Genomic DNA, 23,765 nt, shown 5'->3' on the forward strand with positions numbered 1-23,765 from the left:
GAAAGCCGGATGCACATGGTGGGCGAACCAAACCATCCGGACTGTGGGGTCGTGTGGCGTAGCGGCTGAGTGCTCGACTCGGAACAAAGAGGTCCCGAGTTCGAGTCCTGACACACCACCGATCTTGTGCCCTTGGGAAAGGCACTTTACACGACTTTCCTCACTTGAAGTGCTCGAAGTGCGACCCTCCTCAGATCTGAGAGGAGGTCCCTAACCGAATCTAGGTACTCATTTTCATCTGAGGGAAGTGAGGAAATTGAAATTGGCCTAAATTTAAAATGGAATATCAATTTGACCAGAGGATATGCACTACCAAAAATGTTTTTTTCTTGTTTTTCTTGTTTTCCTTGTACAAAGAAATGGTATCTTGTAGCAAGAAAATTATTCTGGGAACAAGAAATTAAAGAATCTCCAGCTTGCCTAGGCCATGTCTCCTCTGGCCAAATTGTTATTCCCTTTTTAGGCCAATTTCTACTATTTATCAGCCTGCAAAAGGAGTCTGGTGGAGATTAAATTTGACCCTCCGTAACCGGCTAGGAGTCTGGTGGAGACTAACAAGACCACCTACCATGTCTACCGCCCGTGTAGGTTCATCTGTTCCCGCTGCGCTACCCGGACATCATGACGAAGACCCGCACGGCCCTGCTGACCGGGGTGTTCGCGCTCCTGTCCTTCGTCACCGTGCTGCCGCCTCTCATCGAGGAGGGGCGAGACAGTTTCTTCCCGACGTACTTCGTGTGCAGGTACGGGAGAGCCGCTAGCGTGGTAACCGTTCTCTACGGGCGGGCTTTGGTGTTTCGGTCCCGGTCAAGTCATGTACTGAAATCTATCTGTAGATAAAAACCATTTTGTATATATGCAAGTTTGCTTACGCAGATGTGTAGAAGTATGTAAATAGCTGTAATTGAAATGTAATTGTATGCTCTTAGAAAAAAAAAAGGAAGATTAGCCGCATACGACTGGTTTGCATGGTAGCTAATGGAGTTTTAAAATGTATCAAAGTATCACAGGGCATTTGCTCTGGCAGTCGATCGATCCAGCCGACCTAATTGAAACTCCTAAGTATAGAGTACGTTGGGTGGGAGGCTTGGCGGACTGGCACACTATTAGCGCCGTAGAAATCGGGGAGCCACGACGGTCTGTTCACCATGGCTAGGACGCATCATAAGAACGTGTGACCATTGTTGCGGATGAAAGTCATTTTTACAACGTTCTGCACAAGTAGGTGTCGCCACTGAAGAGATGCTACTTCTGAACATGCTGAACATGTAACAGTGATTGATTGTTTGTTTGTTTGTTTGTTTGTTTATTCCTTTATTTGGACCATTACAGGTACGAGGGGCCTGCGCGACTGATCAGACAGTCTCTGATGAACACGTGCTTCGCCATCACATTGGCAACCATGTTCTTCTGTTACTTCAGGTGCGTAAAATATCCTACTATTAAAAAATGGAGTTCAGACCATACCGAACAGATGGCATGTTACGAAGGCAACAAACAAAAATGACATATTCTGGATGAAGACATTTTCGTCATCATTTCATACTTGAAAAAGCCCCAAAATAAGCTATGTTAGGAGTCCTTTTATTTTCGTTTGTACATTGTACCACCAGTAGCTAGAACCAGCCAACAAAACAATAGACTGGGTGCCAGACCCATAGCACACTGGACACAAAGCTCACTGAGATACTTTGTGTCCAGTGTGCTATGGGTCTGGCACCCAGGCTAAAAAACAATCGACCGCTTTCCGGCATCAGTGATATCGCATTGTCGCCACACAGATATCAGTATGCTATGTGATAGAGTTGATCCAACTTTACTTCAATACAACAATGACCAGAAAATTGACTTTGAAAATCCAGTTTTACTGCCCTCAAATCCCTTTGAGTCCAATTAATCACGTTGTTATGCCAGATAAAAGTGTCTCTTTATAACCACGTACATTTTATCGTATCTCTCACTCTCACCCTTAGGATCTGGCGGGAGGTCCGCCGACAGCAGGCCTTAGTTGTCCATCTGCAGCCCGCTCCGCTGGCCGACAGAACTCAGGGAACGTCCACGACAGGAGGGACACAGGACACTACAGCCAACCCGTCTGGGGACGCTGAGAGTGGCCGGGCAGACCTTGGGGACAAGTGGGCCTGCCCTCGCCATGCACACGTCAACCTCGCCTTCCAGTTGGACGACGAAGAAGCCGGACCTTCAGAAGAAACACAGGCACCAGTCCAAGTACTAGTAAGTAAAATTTATGTTGTGTACAACTAGTCTTCGTGTCAATGAACGAGCAATTACCGCTTCTGTGACGTCACGTTATGCAAATGGCACACACGTGACTCGGAGAGCAGTGGATCATAGGTTGCAGAAGAAGTCTATGGCGCCCCCCGTCTTCGTTGTGTTGGAAATTACGGTTCAAACTTCCTTTACAATGAGTGCTACCAACAATGTTACCCCGCGAGTCGACAGACTACTACTACTGCGACTACTACTACTACTACTACTACTACTACTACTACACTACTACTACTACTACTACTACTACTACTACTACTACTACTACTACACAGCTGTACTTTCAGGACAAAATAAAACTTATTTTTTACCTTCTCTTTCCAGGATGACCCTCAGCATAACGCTGCCGCACAGGTTTCGGCTGCTCCTTTACCTGCCCCCGCCGCGGAGCCGGGACGGCCGCTCCTGTCTGCCGAGTTCCAGCAGCGTCTGAGAACCGCCGGGACCGTCATGATGGTCATCGGGGTGTTCTGGGCCACCTGGATCCCGTACAGCGTCACCATCTTCCGCATGGGCATCGTCGGGGTGGAGGAGGTCGCGCCAACCGACGGAGTCTGGCAGAGAATCTCGCTCCTGGTCTCCATGGTCTCCACCTACTCCAACCCCATCATCTATGCCTACCGTAACAGGGAGCTGCGCCAGGCGTTTCTCAGGCTCTGTCGACGTCGGTGACTCTGATCTACTAGTCGTATTACCTGATACCAAAGCCTATCCAGTCTTGCCTGACTGTCAGCCTTTTTAGGTTTCGTCCGCTCCCCACGATCCGCTACACATACCGGCCAAGTAGCGGATCGTGGGGAGCGGACGAAAACTAAAAAGGCGGACACTCAGGCTATATCCAGTCAAATTCCACAACCAGTTTACCTGCGTACCTAAACTTCTTCAGCAGAACCCATACCTATTCCACACGACACAGTTTGAATCAGTCCTTGCAACTCCCCAAAGCCAGATTAGAATGTGGCAAAATAACGTTTACGTATACAGGTGCAGTGGGTTGGAATAAACTCCTATCCGGTTGTTAGAACTGCATTATCTATAACGTTACAGTCCTTCAAAACACTGTGCACGGCTGTGTGACTTCTGACTTTCTACCCTTACGACCTGGCATGACCTCGACTACGATTATGGATTACGATTATGACATTGATGTTTTATTCCGTCTTGTCTTGTATATATTGTTTTGTATATATGTACCAGGGCCACTCTGTAAAGCAGTGCTAAGCCACTGAGTAGTGCTATCATGCATGGTTGAAGAACGCAGAAAATTAATAAATGAATAAAGCCGTGCTACTGTCTGATCGACGCACAAAATAAAAACAATAATTTTTTAAAAGCTGAGCGAGGGCCAGGATTTCAATGTTTGTTGGGGTGAGTGTGATGACGATATGTGGCTCAAATAATTGGTCACATTGATGACTTGAATATTATATTAATGCTAATAAGTGTGGGCTTTAGACGCACAATTGTAATGTGTTATGAGCTCTTTCTCATAGATATTTTGTAATAGTGTATATGCAGTTATGTTCTTAAACCAAATGATCTTACTTTGCACAGACCATTTATATATCGTGCCATTTGTGTTAGTGAAGTACAGTAAATACCTGCACAAATGATATGATAAGATGATTATGAGTGGTGTAACGTTATACTTCGGAAATTGCGCGTTTGTACATCTGTACATGTATGTGTTATTGCACATCTATATGATATCCTGAGTGAGTATATATGTATATTGTTGATGTCCAAATGTCACATGGTTTAGATTATGTACCTATAGTACACTAGTGACTTACCTGATGTGATACATGATGGTAAAACTTGTAACGTTGCATTTGTACTTTTGCGGTGTCATACTTCTAGCATATCTGTACGTTTATTTATCTATTTATTAAGTTTTACCACGTACAATATGCACTGTGGGTGGCATGGCGAAACAGGTGTTTCTGACATGAGGCACGTTACATGAAGGTTCTTGTCATAGTTTATCTTGTATTGTTATGATAAACGTTATCATAGTGAATACCAGAAAATTTTGATGTGTTTACGTTTATAACGTATGTTGAAATATGAAGTATTTATATATATAACGTTAACGCTGATTAAAAATACTTGTACGAGTATTTGGACACCCCATACAAACCTTATAAGATCTTAGGGACTGTACGATATTTACCGGGGAGGGGGGGCCGGTCGTCCGGGGGTAGCGTAAAAAAATTTTCCTAGGCCCTCCCCCCAGGTCAAAAAAATTTTTCCTAGGCCCTCCCCCCGGCTCAAAAAATTTTTCCTAGGCCCTCCCCCCGGCGTGAATAATAGAGAGTGAAATTTCGTATGGGGATGACGAGATTTTGATTGAAAATTTTCCCCGCATGAAGCGCCGAAGGCGCGAGCTATCGCGCCGCAGGCGCCACTAGAGCCCGAGTAGGCCCGGCTTTTTTTGGGGGGGGGCGGGGGATGTCCCCCCGGAAAAATTTTGAAATTCAACCCATGTTTTGCATGTTGAGGGGCAAATTTGGCAGCACAAATTTCGCTGGTACGTCTAACTATAAATTTAAAGTCAGTAACGTTACGGTCAGTCAGTGTAATCGAAATAATCCTCTATCTAGCCTACCTTTCGTCCGCGTCTTCCGCGTCAATTTTATTACAAACAGGGAAACAATATTGCCAAGTTACGTGTTGTTTTCAATTAACTTTGGAGGGACATAGATATAAATGTTAAAATAGTCCTTGGTTTAATAAAAATACCAAATTAATCCGTCGACATCCGACATCCACGCCGAGAAGTTCGAGCGAGCTGCGAGGCGGGACCAGCGGGGCCTTTGCCGACGCACGCACGCACACCACTGGGAAGGGTGCGTTGAACGGCGAAAATTAATTTTCAAAATCTTCAGACAAGCCTTCCCTACATTTTTGATCGGTATCGTTTCGATTGCCGCGATTTACGCGATTTACATCCATGTAATTTGGCTGTGTAGTCCAGTTTCGCCGATTCTGGCGAAGATGCAAGATGAAGGGGACTGTGGGAGATTTGGGCGAATACATTATAATAATAGGGATGGATATTATTGGAACGTAAAATTTTGCCGATTCTAATGACCTGCAAATCGCTACGATATGTATGGACAGACGTTTAATCATGTTTTGAACGTGTATAAAAACGTTGTAGAGTTAAAGGGACCTTGGAAAAAAAATTTACCTAGGCCCTCCCCCAAATTTAAATATTTTTTCTAGGCCCTCCCCCGGCTCAAAATTTTTTTCCTAGGCCCTCCCCCCTCAGACGACCGGCCCTCCCCCCCCGGTAAATATCGTACAGTCCCTTATAAATGTAGGCTTCGTCCTTTGTTGTGTTTCAGTTAATAAATGTCAAAAAAGATTGATTTTATTCATAATTGTCATTTTTTAAAGGATAGGATTTTACAAAAAAACATACTACAAGCAGCGTAGGCAAATATTGTTGACCTTATAGACTGTTGCAAGATATTGTCAAAGCGTTTGCTGAAATAACGTTCGTACAGCAAGGGTAGTGCAATTATTACAACTATCGCATAGGGGCGTTGTTTGACTGCTCTTTCCCGTCATCCAATGCGGAGGGTAGCGTTCTTTCATTTTCCAGGGAAACAGACACAGGTGGGACGCCGGGTTTGAAATTCCCGCTTTCCAAAATTGCAAAACACACCCCTCAATCGAATCAACGATGCTGGAACCACCTGGAATGTGAGTATAGGGAACGCTAATAATCTGCTTATGTGGTCATCCTCAATCAGTTCATCGTAGATCGCCGAAACGAAACGTTTGTTGACATCGAAGGGGGGAGGGGGGAGGTTACGCTTTCTACCTTTCTTAGCTTAGATTTGGTTAAAACAAGGAACTTTCCTTGGTTAAAGCAAATATAATTGTGCATTTTTGTAATGCAGGGTTGTTCTGTGCTGCGGTAAGCTCACATACCTGCCGTGTGAAGTCATAATATGATTATCGATCTGCCCATATTTACGTGCCGTGCAAAAGTCGATTTTATTTATCGACAAGGACAAGAACATTTTCATTGTACATAATCATAATTCATTTATCTCCACCAGGTCCTAGATTTTGGGCTTATGTTAACAAGCATCAAGTAACAAAAAAAATCCCTGTTCTGAAATGCCTGCTCTTCCAAGGACGTCTATCCAACCTCCTTGGTCTACTCTATACTGTATCTGTCTGTGGGGGTTGCATATATCCTGATCCCAACCAACCTACCAACAAAGTAAACAAACGAAACACATCCAGTACATAGTACCCTAAAAGGTCAATAATTTTGCACCAAGAGCTAAATGGAGACAAAGAAATGGAATTATTTGACTCTGAACTGGACCAAGTGCAAACCAGCACCAAGATACCACATCTACTGATGATCTAGCGAGATAGATGTTAAACAAGGACAACAACAACATTTGAGCCAAAACATCTGCAACAATTAATTGCCTAACATACCGCCAAAACAAATTATTATAGAAAAACCAACTCAAATAACAGAGGACGAAGGTATGAACTCTTTGCCCTCTAGTTTTTAATTCATTTTGAAAATGGTGATGTAAAATCTAACACACTGATTTGTACTGATTCCAGCATGTGATACCAGGTAGAATCCACAACAGAATCCAACACATCATGTTGAACTGAAGGGAAGGCAGAAGACCAACATGGCCTCGCAGTTTGATTCAGGTGCTTTTGACGGAGGGCTCGGTGCTCCCCTGGGTATGGGGATCTCAGGTGGCCCTTCCCTGGGGTATGGGGACCTGTCGGGCACACACGGTGCAGCCCTGCCCAGACTGGCCTCAGAGACAGAGCTGCAGAAAATGCTGACCGATGAGAAAATGAGGAGTGAACAACACAAGACGAACTACGAGACACTGAAGGCTGAACACACCAGGTAAGCAGAACCCTTTTCTCAATCAGTGTTCAAAACTGGTCTTTTTTATAGAATTGAATAGTAGAAGTCGTACCTTTAAAATGTTGAGCACAAAGCCAAAGAAGTCAGTATATTACAAGGAAGGATTAAAACTAACATGACAAAAGATCTTTAAGCGTAGAAGCTTTCAGATGCAGGGTCCCATTGCCCACCTGCCCAGGGCAAGTAAAAGCACTGTTCGGGCAAGTGAATATCCCCCTGTACTTGCCCGATTGGGCAAGTAAATTTTTTGGATGCAAAGTATAGCTGCTACAGTGTTTGGAGAAAGTCAAACCACCTTAATTTCAATAAATAAAGCATCTAACATTATAAACTCCAAAATAAGATAATTTCCTTGGTGGTAGTAAAAATGCATAAAAATATGTATATTTCAGGCAAGTGAAAAATTGGTTTGGGCAAGTGGAAATGACCTTGTACTTGCCCGATATGGCAAGTGGATTTTTGAAAACTAGTCCAACCCTGAGATGGCATCCACCATCTTTATTCAGCTACTGACGAGGGCAGTCATGTGACCCAGGGGTTGAAAGGTCATATGTTGTAGATGGGGGGTAGTCGATGGCGGCCTTTGTCACGGTTCAAGGATGGGGAGAGGGCTCTGATTTTTACCGCCTCTTTGACCCCACGCTCAAACCATCTTCTTTCTCTATCGAGGATTGTTCTGTTCTGGATGGTGCTTATGTGTCCTTATGTGTTCTGGATGGTGCTTAAGTCAGCACAGACCTGTTTTTCCAACCATGAATGCAGTGCTCTAGCCAGCATCCATCTTGTTGTCATTTGACGGAGTTTTGCCAGTAACACCAACTGACCAAGCTTAGTGCACAGTACCTGGGACGTACTGTTCATATAAGTAGTATGTATATATTCATGTATATATGTATGTACTAATGTTATGTGTTCATTTTAACATAATGATGTAAATACCAATGCCATTCAGGCAACATTATAATTTATAGTTCTATTTTGTATGTCTGCAATGTAGGTATAATGGAAATGAAGCATTGAAGAATTAGCCCAGATGAAGATGACAAAGTCAGACAGACAGTCATCAAAACATCAGTTTATGTAAAACAAACAAGAGCTTTACTACTTAAAGACTTGCACTGAATGTTATTTTTGACGAAGCTAAGGCAGAAAACTGAGAATTCTTTTTTTCTGCAGGCTGCAGGATGAGCACATTCTGCTGCAGGAACAGTTACGTGGCCTGCGGGAGTCTCACACCAGTGTACAGGCCGAGTGTCAGACGCTGATCGCTCAGGCTCGACTGGAGGTGTCCCAGAAAATAGCACTGATAGAGGAGCTCAAGTCACAGGTAGGGAGGGCAGGGCAGCTACTGGACTGAATTGTACACATGCACAGTATTCATGATATGTGAGGAAATTGGGTTGGCGGAAAAAACTGTTCAGTCCAGGAGGAGGAAAAACATAGGGTCTAGGCTTGGTTTTCATAGAAAGTTGGAAATTATCCCTTTCCCCTTTCATTTCAGGAAAAAAGGATTGTGATTCCCCACCAAAATGTTAACTGGAATAGCCATTGTCTTAGATGATCACCAAGGGTCTATGTGCCTTTTTCTGTAAATTCTTTGTGAAGAGTAATTTGATCGCTTTAATTCCACACAACAATATATGTGACCTAAAATCATTGTTAGGTGTTATTGAAAATTCTTTGTCTCGAGTAGTCGCACCGTCAGAACACCAGATTGCTTAAAATCATAAAAGGGTATACAGATACACACTGAATAAAAAAGAACATTCCAAAGAAGTCACTCTATACAAAAACAACCTAATTTACCTAGTTGGTGGAACATATAGGATGTCGAAATTTCTTTTTTAGAAATGTAAGGTGAGTATTTCCTGGTTGTGAAAAAAGGAAATTCCTACATCCAACCTAATTTACTGTTAAGTATTGTTGGCCCTCCAGATTTTACCGTTAAGCATTGCCAGAATTCCCCCATGCAGACCCTCATCTCTCTTTCCCCCTGATAATGACCATTGACTACAGGTCATGAGCTCCCAGAGACTTGAGATGATCCGTGTCCAGGTTCGGGAGGAGGTGGAGGGTCCGTACAGGGAGCGCATCTCCAAACTGGACGGAGAGCTGGACAAACTACGGACAGAGATGAACCAGCTACGCTACGAGCACTCCTTCCTGAAGTCCGAGTACGAACATCAGCAGACCGAGCACAAACGCATCGTAGAGGAGACAACTCTCAAGTATGAAGCAGAGGTGAGATATTGCTATTAAACCATAAACATCCCAGAGGAAAGTTCTCTATTTCTGTATGGAGAAATTTCTCTTGCCCAGCTCCTGTCACACATTCAGAACCTGACCCCAACCACCAACCAAACATAAAAACAAGGTTGGCTGAAGTTTGGGAGCATTCTGACCAGATTTAGGCCATGCTTACCTTTCCATACAAAACTAATTGAATTTGAGTCAAACTGGACCCCCGAATATGCGTCCAACACTGCTGATCTACTCCTGAACACCAGCTAACTGGAAATGTAATCAAATTCGGCTAACTATGGCCAAACATATACTACTGTAAGTCTCTTTAGATTCGCGGGCCTAAAGTTCGCGGTTTAGGGAAAATGGGCAATCCGCGGTATTTTTAGATTCACGATCTCTCCTTGGCTATTCAAAAAAGAACTTGTAAAGTGCATATTTTAAAAAAAGTTCGTGTCCCGGCATTTATCTCCTAACATGCGGCGCAAAAAATTGTTTCCTGCACCGCGCGAGGCTGCCTGCATGCTCTGTCGGTATGCAAATGTTACATCACATGTCCGCGCTATGCGTCTCTGATTGGTTGTTTCGTCAGTGCCGGCGGTAAAGTTCGATCGATCTGATGCCCGTGTAAACAATTTTCTTTGTTCGGAAATAAGCACTAAACGCTATTTTCCACGACTACACATCGATAACCTAGTGAAGAAATGTATAAGGAAAAGAATCTTTCGGGAGAACATGTATTGCTATGCCAATTTATGGCGTATTCGGTGAGATTTTGGCGTTCGATGAATGCGGAAGTGTCCCAAGGTCGCCTTCTTGTAGTTAACGTTACACCACGCTAGCGTTTCTACCCATCAAAACGAGAAAAAAAACTCCAGCAAAAGAGAACCAAGTAACATTTCCCAGGTACGAAAAGTTATATTTTTCGTCAAAATATTTGTAGATATCCCCGATGCGCCCGCATTTCAGCGCCCGCACGCATGGCCAGCACTCTGCCGGGTGAATATTTTTGTCGGGTGGTACGAGGTTGACACGGCCAGTGCTATCGATTCGGTGTCTCTCATAATACTAGTAACAGTTTAAATTTGATAATTTTGATACTGTTGAGTACTCAACTACGTACATTTGCCAAGAATAAAGTTGATTTGCGGTGATTTGCGGATCGCGTTTGTGTTTCGCTTGAACTCTACTAAGGTCCGTCGTGAATGCATGTGGGGAGGGGGGCACACTTACGCAAAACATATCCACGGGGAAATAGATTCGCGGTACAAAGGTCCCCGCGAATTCCGCGAATCTAAATATACCACGGAAATTTGTAGACTTACAGTGTATAGTTCTGTGAACATGTCCATTTTTCTCAGATTCTTCTTGATAGTAGATGAATCATGTAAACAGAAAATATCACTATTGAGCTGCCTGAGGTCAATGACATGGACGAGACGTCTGTCATCATTGTAGCAGACACCCTGTGGTGTTGAAATATGTACATTATGTAGCAAGTGGTGGGACAGGGTTGGAGAGGATCACCATATAATTTTTTAATGTTCCTGTGTACCACAGATCATGGACCTGCGGAAGGACCGCGAGGCTATCCTGGCCCGTCAGCAGGAGGAGGAGGACCACGACTCACAGCGGGTTCGTACGCTACAGAAGGAGAACGCACAGCTGCATCTGAAGGTCAAAGGTCAGCTGTCAACTACTTGTTGCTTGTTGAGTAGAAGAAAGTGGGTGGGATGGGAAGTGGTGTAATACCCAATTAAATCACATTATACAAAGAAGGTCTGCGAACTTAAAGGTCGACATCATGAAATCCCAAAATAGTTTCTTGAATGATCCAAGTTATTAGCAGCCAAACACCTCTGTTAGGAAGCAGAATGGTTTGAACATGTTAACTTGCAACAGGGCTCAAAATATGTTTTTCTGCAAAACTCCACTAATGCAGGTAATTTTCAATGTTACCTGCAGACAAATTTGACCTGCACCACTCAGAATTTAGGAAGTATGGATTGTACTTAAACTGTTCAGAAATCATTGCCATTATTTATACTTCATAGCTGTTAACAGTCAATGCTGCAAATGAAAACATACAGTCACCTACACTTGTATATGAAAACAATACATGGGCCAGTTCAGATGTAGGTACCACAGACTTGAGAAATACTCCATGAATAGTTTCATCAGGTTTGTAAGTCACTGAGTAAAGAGGCTCTTTTTTTTCCACAAGCAAGGAAAGTGACAGATCGTCACCAAAACGCCGGCTGTGAAAAAAACACTTGAGAGTCTCTTTACATCAGAAATACCAGCACAGCTCCACTGTTACCTGCACTAACCTGCATATGCAGGTGATATTTGATCCGTGATACATCTTACAAGGAAGGAGAATGTCAGGAGTCTATATTGCAATATCAGTGGGATAAAGTTTTATCTGTCCTTGCCGCAGGTCTGCTGACAGAGCTGGAGGAGATCCGAGCCCAGCGGGAGTCCTCAGGGATGCAGTCTGACCACGTGTCCAGACTACAGGCCAAACAGCTGGCAGAGACAACAGCCTCTCTTAGGGCTGCAGAGGTAAGCATTCAGGGTTTGTAATAGTTTTAGGGTTGCCTAAGACAAAAGCTAGGTTGTCCATCAATATTTATGGGTTCACCACACCACGAAGTGGTGGTGAACCCATATTGCTTTTTCTGATGTTTCTTCTCCTTCTCCTTCTCCTTCTTCTTCTCCTGCCATTTTTTAAATGGATTCAGCTTCTTCATTTTAGGGCCTAAGGTCCTGAAATTTGGTATGGAGGTACAGTGGGCAAATACCCCTAGGCGTTTTTTAAATTTTTGTGATACAAGCTTTTACAATCGTTTTATTTGCTTTTTTAGCGGTCCCCATAGGAAAGTACTGTGGGGACGTACGCGCGTGACGTAATAAGAAAGGAATTCGGCGGTATGCCCATATATGGGCATGCAAGCATGAACCAGACCAATCTATTCTTCTTGCTGATTGGCTGTTGGATTTGATTGGATTAACTCAATTAACACCTGTTCAAAGCCATTCCATTTTGACAGTATGAACTCAAGTGTTTTGGTAGGTACAGCACAGGCCACGAAATACGCATCGATTTTCGAGGGACGTTCTGCGGGAGAGTGCCGGACGCTGTGCGGGACTTCCCTCGGGAGAGTGCGGGACGTCCTCCGGGAGAGTGCGATACGTTCTGCGGGAGAGTGCGGTACGTCCAGCGGGAGAGTGCGGTACGTTCTGCGGGAGCCAGACATTTTGCTCTTCTCTGTTGGAACAACGCAAGTTGGAGGTCAATGACCTGCGCCCGGCGTGTAAACAAAAAAGTTACGCGGTACATAATGTGTATCGTCGGCGCGCGCGCCACGGTATCAACAATTTTCCGCAATCTTTACCAACTAGTATTATCTAGGTTCTGTTATAGCCTGGTATCCAGTCTGATTCGTGGTCGGGGCCGCAAGAGCTCTGGCCCGCCCGCCTCACATAAGCGTCCCGGTGTGTATTTCACGAGAGATTAATTAGACCTCCACGAACATGTTAGCTCGGTTGGAAACGCGCAAGGCGGCAATCCCAGGCATTGCAAGTTCGAACCCCAGTGCATCGGACATTAATATTTTTAGCAATTTAACATTTTTAACAATTTTATCATTTTTAACAATTTTATCAGTTTTAACAATTTTAACAATTCTGCATTTTAACAATTTCAACATTTTTTTTTATTTTCGTTGTTTTGCTTTTAACATTCAAAAACTGATTGTTCTTACTCAAGAATGTCAATAACTTAGAATGTTAGTCTTTTGTATTTTTCCAACATACAAACTAAAATCACTTTGATGTTGTCACAAAAGTATTGAGCTGACAAGAGAGAAGGAGTACGGTACTCTGCCAGTGTGAAGAATCTACAGAGGTATTACCAGTCACTAGTAGCAAGAGATAGACCACATTGAATGATGACGATGAGGACGAATCATATGAAGTACTATCATAGCTAGTACAGAAATTCTACTGCTTTACTTTACTTTCTTTCACTCTGTACATGCAATTAGCTCACTGGCATGATTTTAAAAATAAAGGTTATGATAATCATATTATATGTATAGCTTATTCAATGTATGGCTTCATAGTTTATGTGATTGTTAATAACACCTGCACAGAGCATTTTCATACTGACAGTATGTCTTTATTCAAGTGTTTTGGTAGGTATTTCAAGCTTTTCTGCTCCAGCATTGGAATGCGGGCATGTAAGGTTTTTTTTTATTTTGAAAATCAACAGTTTGCATTATGCAATTAAAAATCCTAACCAATAAAGTAGGGAATAGCTATCCAACTGTTGTTTTAGTTGTATGTTACTTCATATTATAGTTATATCAATGTAAATCATTGTTTTCCCTTGTGTTTCTCATTCTTTCCCTGCCATGTCGTAAAATGTGGTGAACCCATCGCTGTATTTGCTCCAAAGCAAATATTGGCCTTTCTAGTTCAGGTCTATTTTAGAAGGCAAGCCAGGCTAGTAACGGTTTATGTGTTCATACATACATTACAGGTTACACTAGGATGTCAAACACTTCTTGCAGCCCATAGGCTGAATTGGGGTGTTGACATTTACAAAATGAAGTAAATCTGTCCAGCTCGGAATTAAAAATACTACCTGTAATTTTAAACTTAAGGTATTGTTCACATGCTGGCCTAGGCAAGACACAGTTTATTTCAGAAGGTTCCATAAGCTGATGGGCCTAATTCAGCCTACAAGTACTGCTGCCAGGTCCATTGAAAAATAAACCATTTGATTGATTATGGTTACAGAGGGAAAACATATTGCTCAGTTTCTTCTTCTTCTCCAAACAAATAAGGTCAATGACCTGAACCAGACGTCTGTCACCATGGTAACTAGTGTTGCAATTTTATAGCAGGAGGGATTTAGACTCCTGTCTGACCATATATATGAATGTGTTTGAGTAAGAATTAAAAGAGCAGACCATATGTGAAGGTAAACATTATGCATTTGCATTGCAAATGTTACCTTTCTAGTTGGTTGATTGATTGATTGATTGGTTGATTGATTGATGAAATGATTGCAGAGTGAGAAGCAGTCCCTGAAGATGCGGTGTGAGCGGCTGCAGCAGGACCTGGACGCGGCGCTGGACCAGCAGAGTAAGCTGTCCTCCCAGCTGGGTGACGTCCAGCGGGAACACATGGCCATCCGACACAAGTACGACGAGATCTCACATAAACACAAACTGGAGGTCAGTATCGGGATTACATCAAAAAAGTGTTTTTATATTGTTATGATTACCTTTATAGAAGGAAAACATATTGTTTTTGCTTCGTTTCTTCCTCTTCTTCTTCTCCAAACAAATAAAGACCTGTCTGTCACCATGGTAGCAGACACCCTGTGCTGTTGTGTTAGATTACATTATGTAGCAAGTAGTGGGACGTGGTTGGAGATGATGGTCACCATGCTTTTGTGATGATATCCTGGAGGTCTAATGCTCCAGGAAATAAATTTGTTACAACATAAAGACAATTTTATGAAAGTAAAAGCACAAAAATCAAACCTGCTCTTTTTTGCCACTCCAAGGTGACAAATATGAAGATGGAGACAGTGAAGAGGACAGGAGAACTGGAGAGAGAGCGGGACCAACTCAGGAGTGAGACAGAGGGTCAGTGGGCTTAACGTTAACCTTAGCTGAAATAGGTGCACCCAACCGTTGAACCTAAAAATTGGGTGCACAAAAAAGTGTTGGGTGGACCATAATTATAGTAAAGTAGAATGTCAGCAAAACCTAATTACAAAATGGACACTTCAGGCTCATGCACGTAGGTGCCAGAAAAGGAAAAATCTTGAAAACATTACCCAGTCAGATTAGGGGTCCCACACATTTTTTAGGATTTAGAATTAGCTCTTTCAAATTAGGTTCATTTGAAAGGGCTTACTGAGAGGAACAAAATGCTTTTTGTTGCAAGTAAATGTTGTATGGCCCAGAAATTTGTCATCAAAGGTTAAATTGGAAGCGGCCATTGTTTTAATTTTCGATAAATATGCGATTTTCGTCATTTTTCAGTAAGTCATATCTACACAACAAAATACCACTCAACCAACAATTCACCTCCTAAAGACTTTAATATGCACATATTCAAACATGTCTCAATCCCAGCCTCCTAGCATCAAGATTTTCCCAGTTATGTATGTCATAATAGTTGACTGTAAAATACACCTTTTCACTCCTGATTCCGCGGTATTTGCGCTGTGTCAGGAATCCGCACCCAGCTGGAGGTTCTCCAGCAGACCATCGAGCGTCAGAGCGCCGAGCTGGCAGACAAGGAGCGGGAGCTGGTGCGCAGGGTGCAGGCCGCTCGGGACGAGGAGGGCGAGAAACTCATCAAGCTGCAGACAGAACAGTGAGTCAGGGACACTTTTCTTACAGTACTGACTGAGACCAAGGAAAAAATGTTGTGTTTCCTGTTTCCCAACCAATCCTAGAAAAAAACTGCCTACCCTAGCCTTTATTGGAGGGACCCCTGCAAGGGACATAAATTTTTCAAGCTGATCGACCAGCTCCATGATCTGACACCTGAGTAATGAAATGTTGCACAATCCGTTTTCCAATCGACATGGAAAATATGTGTCCTCATGCAAGTTTTACTTTGTTAAATTGTATTGCAAAATGGGATCACTAGAGATTGCCAAAGTCTAATCATAAAAAAGCAAAAAAAAAATGGGTGGGAAGGGATTTGGAAGTTAATTGAGACCAGTACTGTACATGTATTTTGAAAGATGATTTTTAGAAATTGACATCTCTCACCAACTTTCCTGCAGACTTTAAAAAACTGAGGTCTCTCACCAACGTTCCTGCAGACTTGAAAAAACAGGTATCTCACCAACGTTTATGTAGACTTTGGAAAAGGAGGTCTCTCACCAACGTTCCATTGCAGGATGGAGATGGACGCTAAGATGGCTGAGATGGAGAGACAGCGGCTGGAGGACGAGTCCACCAAGATGGCGGAACGGGAGCGAGCCGAGGAGAAGGTCAACGAAGCCATGAGGAGGAAGGACGCTGCTGAGAGAGAGGTCCAAGAGCTCAAGTAAGTCACAGTAACTGTCAGTATGGTAACAGTCACTAATTCTTATATACTAATTGAACAGTAACATGCCATCTTATAATGTTGTAATGTTTGTTCTCGTTTTTTGTAACTAGACTTGACGTTATGTGTTGTAGCTACCCGGAAGATTAATACAAGAGGGCACTGGTGCTTTCTTGTTACTTTTACCTGTATCAAATTCTCTCGTCTAACATTTCAGTAGCAGACCACGAGAAATCCAGCCCACAGTCACTACTGTTACGATTCCCAGTATTGAAAGGTTGGAAGCCTCACACTGACTGTCAGCTTGATGTGGCACAGAGTGTTTGCCGTGATGTGGTCAGCTCTGTAGCTGCACTTTGTATAATCTCTTCTTCACCAAGAGTTATACTGATGTACAGTCAAACTAATCTCCAAGCAGATGTATAGGTGGCCGCAAAAGACAGTATCAAATTGGCCAAGCAGTATCCATTGGCCAGACTGTATCCATTTTCCACCCAACAAATGGCAAATGGATACAGTCTGGCCAATGGATACTGCTTGGCCAATTTGATACTGTCTTTTGCGGCCACCTAAACATCTGCTTGGAGATTACGGTCAAACCTGCCCTACAAGATCACTTACAGTACAGATCTCAAATGACTTCCTATATACATGTAAATTGCCATCGAAAGTCGTGCAGAAGGCAATTGCATTTTTCAATTGAAACCCATACAAAAGCTGTGCAATAGGTGTGCAATTCTCGTGTTCATTTATGTGGCCTTTGTATGGGTTTTAACCATTGTATGGGTTTGAACACAATCTCATGACTTTTGTACAAAAAATTAAAGAGTTAAAACCATTGTGTAAAATCCTTGGGAATGTACTGAGACCAAAAACAGCATTCTTAATGCTTGTGTCAATGGGAAAAATTATGGGACCATCAAAAAGTGGTCTAAGTTATATATATATTTTAGAGGTGGTCACTTGTTCAGGTTTGACTGTATGGTAACTTCACTGCAAGAATGGTCTCTTGTAGGTGTGCTGCTATGTCTCACTGTGTTTGTCCTAGCTACAGAAGCATGTACCAACTGTTGTACCTGAGCTAACGATGACCTGATACGTGTTGATATCTCAGTGAAATGTATCATGTCCTATTTCAGACGTCAAACTCAAAGGCAGGAGAGCTACTCTGTAGGACTGGAAGCTGAAAGGTTCAATTCTCCCGACTTTTTGGGCTCCAAAATGTGTTCACTTGCTCCTAAACAGCACATTGTGTCTGTGATAGAGTATAAGATTAGAGTACTAGCTTAAAGTTAAAACAATACCGGCAATGCACAAATCAACAACAACAGTATAATTATTAGGCAAACAGTTGCTAGCTTTTGGGTCAGTATTGTTTTGATTGATCTATTTTGCCCTTTGTTTTTTGATTCCAAAGTAACTAAATGACAATATTTTCATCAGAGAATGGTAACCTATGCTTGAAATAATAGTCATGACTGTCACATGTGGGACAATTTGTCCTTGTGGTTACAGCCGTTCACAATCACAAGGAGAAGTACAGTCTGGTGGAAGTGACAGGTTTGGGACTTCCCAAATTTGGTGGTGCACATTTGCAAACAGTCAACGCCACAACAACACCATGTTTACTTGCCTAAAGAAATGGCACAGCACAAAATCCATTCTTTGAGCACTTAAATCATGCATAAAGGTTCCTTTCCTTCATTTCTGTGTACCTTTATGCTAGCTTTTAGGTGTGCTTAAAGATGGGATTTTGTGCAGTGAAGTTTGTAGTGTTGTACATGATGTGCTGTGTTCATAGGTGGTCATGTAGCTTTCTATATATAGTATTAGGACATTATTAATGTCTTGTTTTCCACCCTCTAAGACAAGCTAAGTTGTTGTGTAACAGCACACAGGATCAACAAAGTCTTCATGGTGCTTTGTCCATGCCCACATCGTTCATTACACAAGTGCACAGGCCACCATTTGTAATTATAGCCTCTACCAGGCTTCGGGAAGTGGCTGGAAAGAGTAGAAAATGGACAAATAGATGAAATGCCAGTGGAGTTGGTCTGCGCTAATAGTTTTCCACTTCTGAACTGACAAGCTTTGAATTTCGTTTGCTTTCCTAACTCCTAAAACTATAAGATGTTCAATTTCAGACGTCAAAGGCAGGAGAACCAGTCTGTACAGTGGGAGTCTCAAAGGTTGGAGTCTCCTGATTTTGGTGGCTCACAAATAGATGCAAATTTTATGTTCTTAGGTGCATAATTACAATATATTACATGCATAATGATAGTATACTTGTAGCATTCTATATCAGTAAGTATAATTATTAATCTATACTCCTTTGGTACACCACACCATCATAATTGACGCAACAGAAGATACCGTATATTCATTTCAATTTGAGACACATTCAATTTTTCAGCCTTTGTCAGTTAGTAAAGTGGAGTATGATAAATTGTGCTTTCTTTCAACTTACTCTACGAGTATTTCTTTCTTTCCTTGACAACAATGTGTAAAATGAAGTAGCATTTGAAGTGTACTACATGTAGTATATCATTTAGTGTTGTGGTACTCATTGATGATGTTGTATGATTCATTTGAAGCATTTGCAGGTGCAAACAAAAGACATTTTGTGCATTTTTTCCTTCTAATTGCAGACAGAACCGTGGAAATATAGAATCTGGTGATGGGGGCAGGTTTGGGACTTGTTAACTCGGGTGGCACACATCAATTTGCCAAATTCTTCTGCTGTAGCTGTGCTAAATACATTGTAGCTAGCCCTGTAAACATAACTTATAACAACTCTTTGCTGATTACTGCCACGGCTAATAATGAACAAATGCAACACACTTCTCCATTTCATTTTTCAGTTTTGCATGATGAGGTGGCTATGCATTGTCTGCTGATGCCATGTCACTAGCATGTTGCAATCCTACTGTCTTGGTTTGCCTAAAATTGTATCACTCGCAACAGTACAAAGTTAATGCAGATGACTTTGCACATCCCAAAGCATGAGAGATAAACAAAGTTACAAAGTTACAATGGTACCCTGGTTCATATACCGGGTATGTTTTGAAGTGAAGCAATCTTTTGTTTTCACTTGCTGTATGTATGTTTAGAATGTTTTATTTTGTATTTGTAACACAAGCAGCTCCATAGTGCATAGTGTTTAATCTGTGCTGCTTGTATGTTGAACTTCATTCATGATGCGCATTCATGTTTTTCATCTTGTCGGTTTTAAAAGGGGGGGAATGGGAATACTACTAGTATGAAGTGGAAAAGACTGTCATAATTGTAATGTAGAATGCAGCCATCACGTTTTTCTGGCAAAGCAAATTTTGCTGTTAGAAAAAGCTTAATTTTATCTCCCCCCATATTATCTTTTCACACCAATTTTGTCTGTCATGAGTGTCAAAATTCCTTCAAATGACAGACGTAGCCTGGGTGCCATCCGACTTGTAATGGCAACCCCCCCAAAAATGGGGTTGTTGTGTTACAAATCAGATGGCACTTAGTCCAAGAAAGATGGAAGAGACTGGCTAGAGCATTGCTTGCCAGACTTACTTACTTACTTGTGATAACTGTTAAGTCTCCCTCTGCATCTCCAGGGGCAGGGTCCAGCAGCAACAGTCCATCCAGAGGGAAGCAGAAACCGAGCGAGCCAACAACTCGGAGCTGCGGCAGAGACTGCAGGAGGCGCAGGCACAACTCAGGAACATGTCCGGAGCCGAGCACGACCTGGCCGCAGAGAACCGCTCGCTAAAACAGGCCGTGGACAGGCTGAAGGATGAGGTCGGTAGTGACAAGTGAACAACGTTATCAAGATAGAGTTGTTCTAGCTCTTTTATTGATCTACTGGCACCACAACTCATGAAAAACAGTTTTCTGAAAAGTAAACAAAATCAAACATTATTAACTTGCAATTGTATGTGGTCACAAAAATATGTATAGTTTGCTTCTCAAAAGACAAGCCACTGGCAGCAATTAATTGAGTTAACTGGCCGCAGAAATCAAGAACTGGAAGGATGATTTGCAAGATTCAATGTAATATCAGAAGAGTGTGCGTTTTTTTGTCCAGTTGTCTTTGTTCATTGAGTAATGCCTATTACGTTTGACTATTTTCAGGAACTGTTGTATTTCATTATCATTGAGTTAATGTCATCTTTAAGCTTTGTGTTATTATTACAGTAATCATATTTTGAATTTGAAAAAAAGGAAACAAATGGCAGAACAAATAGACTTAGCATCAAACACATCTTATACGCTACAGCTGCGGGCGGCACGTGAAGCGGCGGACAAGGCTCAGACGGAGGCGACTAAAGGCGTGAACGAGAAGCGTCTGGCGTGGCTGGAGGAGAGACAGGCGCTGGAGCGACGGGTGGAGGATCTGGAGAGGGAACTCCAGGCACAGAGTCAGAAACTGGACCAGTCTGTCCAGTATCAGAGGAAGGTGGGGATAAAATGGATGCTATTGTTTATTTAGACAAGAAATCTGAGTTACAATCCGAAAATAATTTCATCAGGTTGGTAGGACAGGGATTCAGAATGTAAAATAGAGAGAACTTAATTCACACAACAAAAGTGCAAAAGCAATGTTCATAAGGTCTATAACTAAACATACAGACATGTTGGTACAAAAGAATTGATGTACGTACAAGACTATAGATGAATGCACTTACACTACTTGTTCTGGGGTCTAAGCATTCTTTTACATATTTACCTATTTGTACACAGTAAGAATGAAGTTGAATTTAAGCATGAAATGTTACAGTAACAAATTCTGTTGAGCAAGCAGAAAGAAGCTCGCACAGCTTTAAGTATGACCTCTGGGGGTGAATTGCCTGAAATTGACGACATTCGGATGACCATATCCACCATGTTTTTGTCTCCAGCTGAAGAAAAACTGTTCCCGAGTTGTGCAGAAGTTGAAGAGCAGACTGAAGATTGTAGATGCCAGACGTGAGGAGGCTGTTCTGGAGAGGGACAAACTCAAGTAAGCTCTTCACTTCATCATTCACACTTAAATCTTACAGCAACCAAGATATCATGTGTCAATTTTGGAACAGACTTTGCAGATAGAACTAACTTACGCTTCTTTTGCACTACAAAATTTGAAACATAATCACTGTTTACTACACAGAACAAGTAGCATTATCAAAGGCTGACTCTATTGTTTATTGAAAACCAAAACCCATCACAGCCTCACGACTGAATTGTGAGGTTTGTACACAAGTCGCAAGCATGTTACACCTGCTAATATCTTATTACATATCTTATTCATATTGATGACATTATCATCTTCTTTCCGTCACCTTACTATTGACTACCTTGTACACTGTCTTGCCTGTGACTTTTGCCTGTTTCTGTCTTGTCATGCATGCTAGGATCACGATAATGAAGGAAAGGTATGAAACATGGAACTGTTCTGTATACCTTATGGGAGCATGTTCAACTTGGCAAAACATACTGCGCTAGTGCTAAATCTGTAATGTATTTATTGTGCATAGCACTATGGCAGGTCATATTCACATACTAGTACTTAAGCATGACATTCCGTCTGTAGTTTTCAAACGTTATGTTGGAAAAGATTTTGCCTGCAATAGGCAAAATTCTGATGCAATGTTGGCCAAACATCCACTGAAAACCATTAAAAATCTGGGTTTTGCACAGGGGCTTCTCGTACAAAAGAGGCAAATACCAATGCTGCAAAACTGTGCTTGTTCAAGATTCCATATTTACTGTATGATTGAGGAGTGAATCAGTTTGTGCAATGCATTGGAGGAGTCTACATTTGTACATGTAGTTAAAATGTAAATTTTCTTAAGTAAACAGTATTTGATGCTGAGGAATTTAGAATGTTCAGGAGAGGCTGTTTGTGTAGGTTTTACTGTGAGAAATTGTCCTCACACATGTCTACATCCTCCAGGGGCAACGTACCAGTGGAGACGTACAACCGCCTGAGGAAACAGTTCCGAGACTTCATCCGCAAACACAAGGAGTTCAGCATGATCGTAGCTGGCACCGGCGGGCTGCACGAGATATCCATCGGGGGCCTCTCGTTCGCCTCCGCCACGCTACCGCTGGACACGTCCCTGCCTTACGTGAGTTTTATCGAACAGGTATGCCGTGCCATCTAACAACAACCCTCCTCTCCTCAACTGTCATATATCCTGCTCTCACCCGCTTTAGAGTGGAACGTCCCTAATTTCACCCACATCTCTTTCAAAGTTGCTATGCTCTAGATCAGTCTATTAGTACGTCGAGGGGTGTGAAGTTGGAATGTTGAACAGTTTGGAGGGACGGTTGATGGATTGGTGTGCATGTTGGTGTGACGCCTGTCTCACAGCTGTCTAGATTTCTGTAGCATTTGTCATATCTTAGATCACATTCAATCACAGATCAAATACTCCTGTTCCATCTTTTTCTAGCTTTTAATGGTGGTTTTTATCAGTTTTATTGTTTGTCAACAACTCTGAAATATTTGGTGTGGCTGTTGACTTTATTTTGCCATCAAGACAGGTTGTTTTGTATGATTTGGTTTTGTCTTATTTATGTACCAACTTGTGATGTAATTCTTTTTTTTCATTGCTTTTACTACCTTATATCTGTGATCCAACAAGTATGGTTAATCTAACACTGAAAGGCATAAGTACACTGGTATTTGTTTTTTTGGACTTGAACCAAAATGTTGGGTCTGGTTCTGATTTGGTCCAGTGTACCAATAAGTGCCACTATGTCAAATAAAAAATTCTATGTCTCTTGCCAGCAGCCAACCCAGAAAAGACTAGGGTTGGTTGCATAACTGGAAACACAACATTTTTTGTCTACTAGTCTTAACCATCTTTACCCTTTCCATTTCCCAGGAGAGACAGCACCATAAGGAGCTGTCCATGGTGAGACAGCGGCTGGACGAGCTGGACGACCTTCAGAAACAGCAGATGGACGTGCTGACGGGACAGGGCCCGCCACCACGCGACGAGGAGGAGGAGAAGAAGGACGGGGAGCGCGCCTTCATCGACGTGGACAATCTCGAACTGTAGGGGCTCTGCAATATGGCGGCGCAATATGGCGGCCTGGTCATGTCACAATGCAAATATACTGGGTAATATTGCACCAGCATGTTGGCAGAACGTACTGCATCTGTGCGAGTCCCATAATGTACCGGTATTGTGCATAGCACTTCAGCAGAACATCTCATATAAAGTCATATTCGTGTGCTGATTAACATCCA

General features: G+C 42.3%; 2 protein-coding genes across 2 annotated transcripts in view; both read left to right on the forward strand.

Moving 5' to 3' along the window:
- The window catches only part of LOC109477015 (alpha-2B adrenergic receptor-like), a 10,414-nt gene extending 7,408 nt beyond the window's left edge, over positions 1-3,006 (forward strand). Inside the window, 5 exon segments of the mRNA XM_019778031.1 lie at positions 589-596; positions 599-743; positions 1,333-1,422; positions 1,974-2,229; positions 2,614-3,006. Of these exon segments, the coding sequence (XP_019633590.1) occupies positions 589-596; positions 599-743; positions 1,333-1,422; positions 1,974-2,229; positions 2,614-2,961 (847 nt within the window). The 3' untranslated portion in view covers positions 2,962-3,006.
- Positions 3,007-5,805: 2,799 nt separating this feature from the next.
- LOC109476882 (centrosomal protein of 83 kDa-like) lies at positions 5,806-23,765 on the forward strand. Its single transcript, XM_019777898.1, has 17 exons — positions 5,806-6,000; positions 6,892-7,195; positions 8,393-8,543; positions 9,233-9,457; positions 11,018-11,141; positions 11,898-12,022; positions 14,539-14,703; positions 15,039-15,120; positions 15,715-15,859; positions 16,394-16,543; positions 16,761-16,820; positions 18,345-18,352; positions 20,124-20,326; positions 20,805-20,984; positions 21,427-21,527; positions 22,461-22,653; positions 23,398-23,765. Exons 2-17 carry the CDS (start codon positions 6,966-6,968, stop codon positions 23,572-23,574), a joined length of 2,319 nt encoding a protein of 772 aa, XP_019633457.1. The 5' UTR covers positions 5,806-6,000; positions 6,892-6,965; the 3' UTR covers positions 23,575-23,765.

The sequence above is a fragment of the Branchiostoma belcheri genome, unplaced genomic scaffold, assembly GCF_001625305.1.
Source record: "Branchiostoma belcheri isolate BF01 breed outbred unplaced genomic scaffold, Haploidv18h27 scaffold4, whole genome shotgun sequence".
Lineage (NCBI taxonomy): Eukaryota > Metazoa > Chordata > Leptocardii > Amphioxiformes > Branchiostomatidae > Branchiostoma > Branchiostoma belcheri.

Bases quoted from the DNA above. Each gene is read 5' to 3' on its own strand.
- LOC109476882 (XM_019777898.1), top strand. From the start codon at position 6,966: ATGGCCTCGCAGTTTGATTCAGGTGCTTTTGACGGAGGGCTCGGTGCT. The intron at 9,458-11,017 runs GTGAGATATTGC...TGTGTACCACAG, and splicing joins CTCTCAAGTATGAAGCAGAG to ATCATGGACCTGCGGAAGGA. The intron at 15,860-16,393 runs GTGAGTCAGGGA...GTTCCATTGCAG, and splicing joins ATCAAGCTGCAGACAGAACA to GATGGAGATGGACGCTAAGA.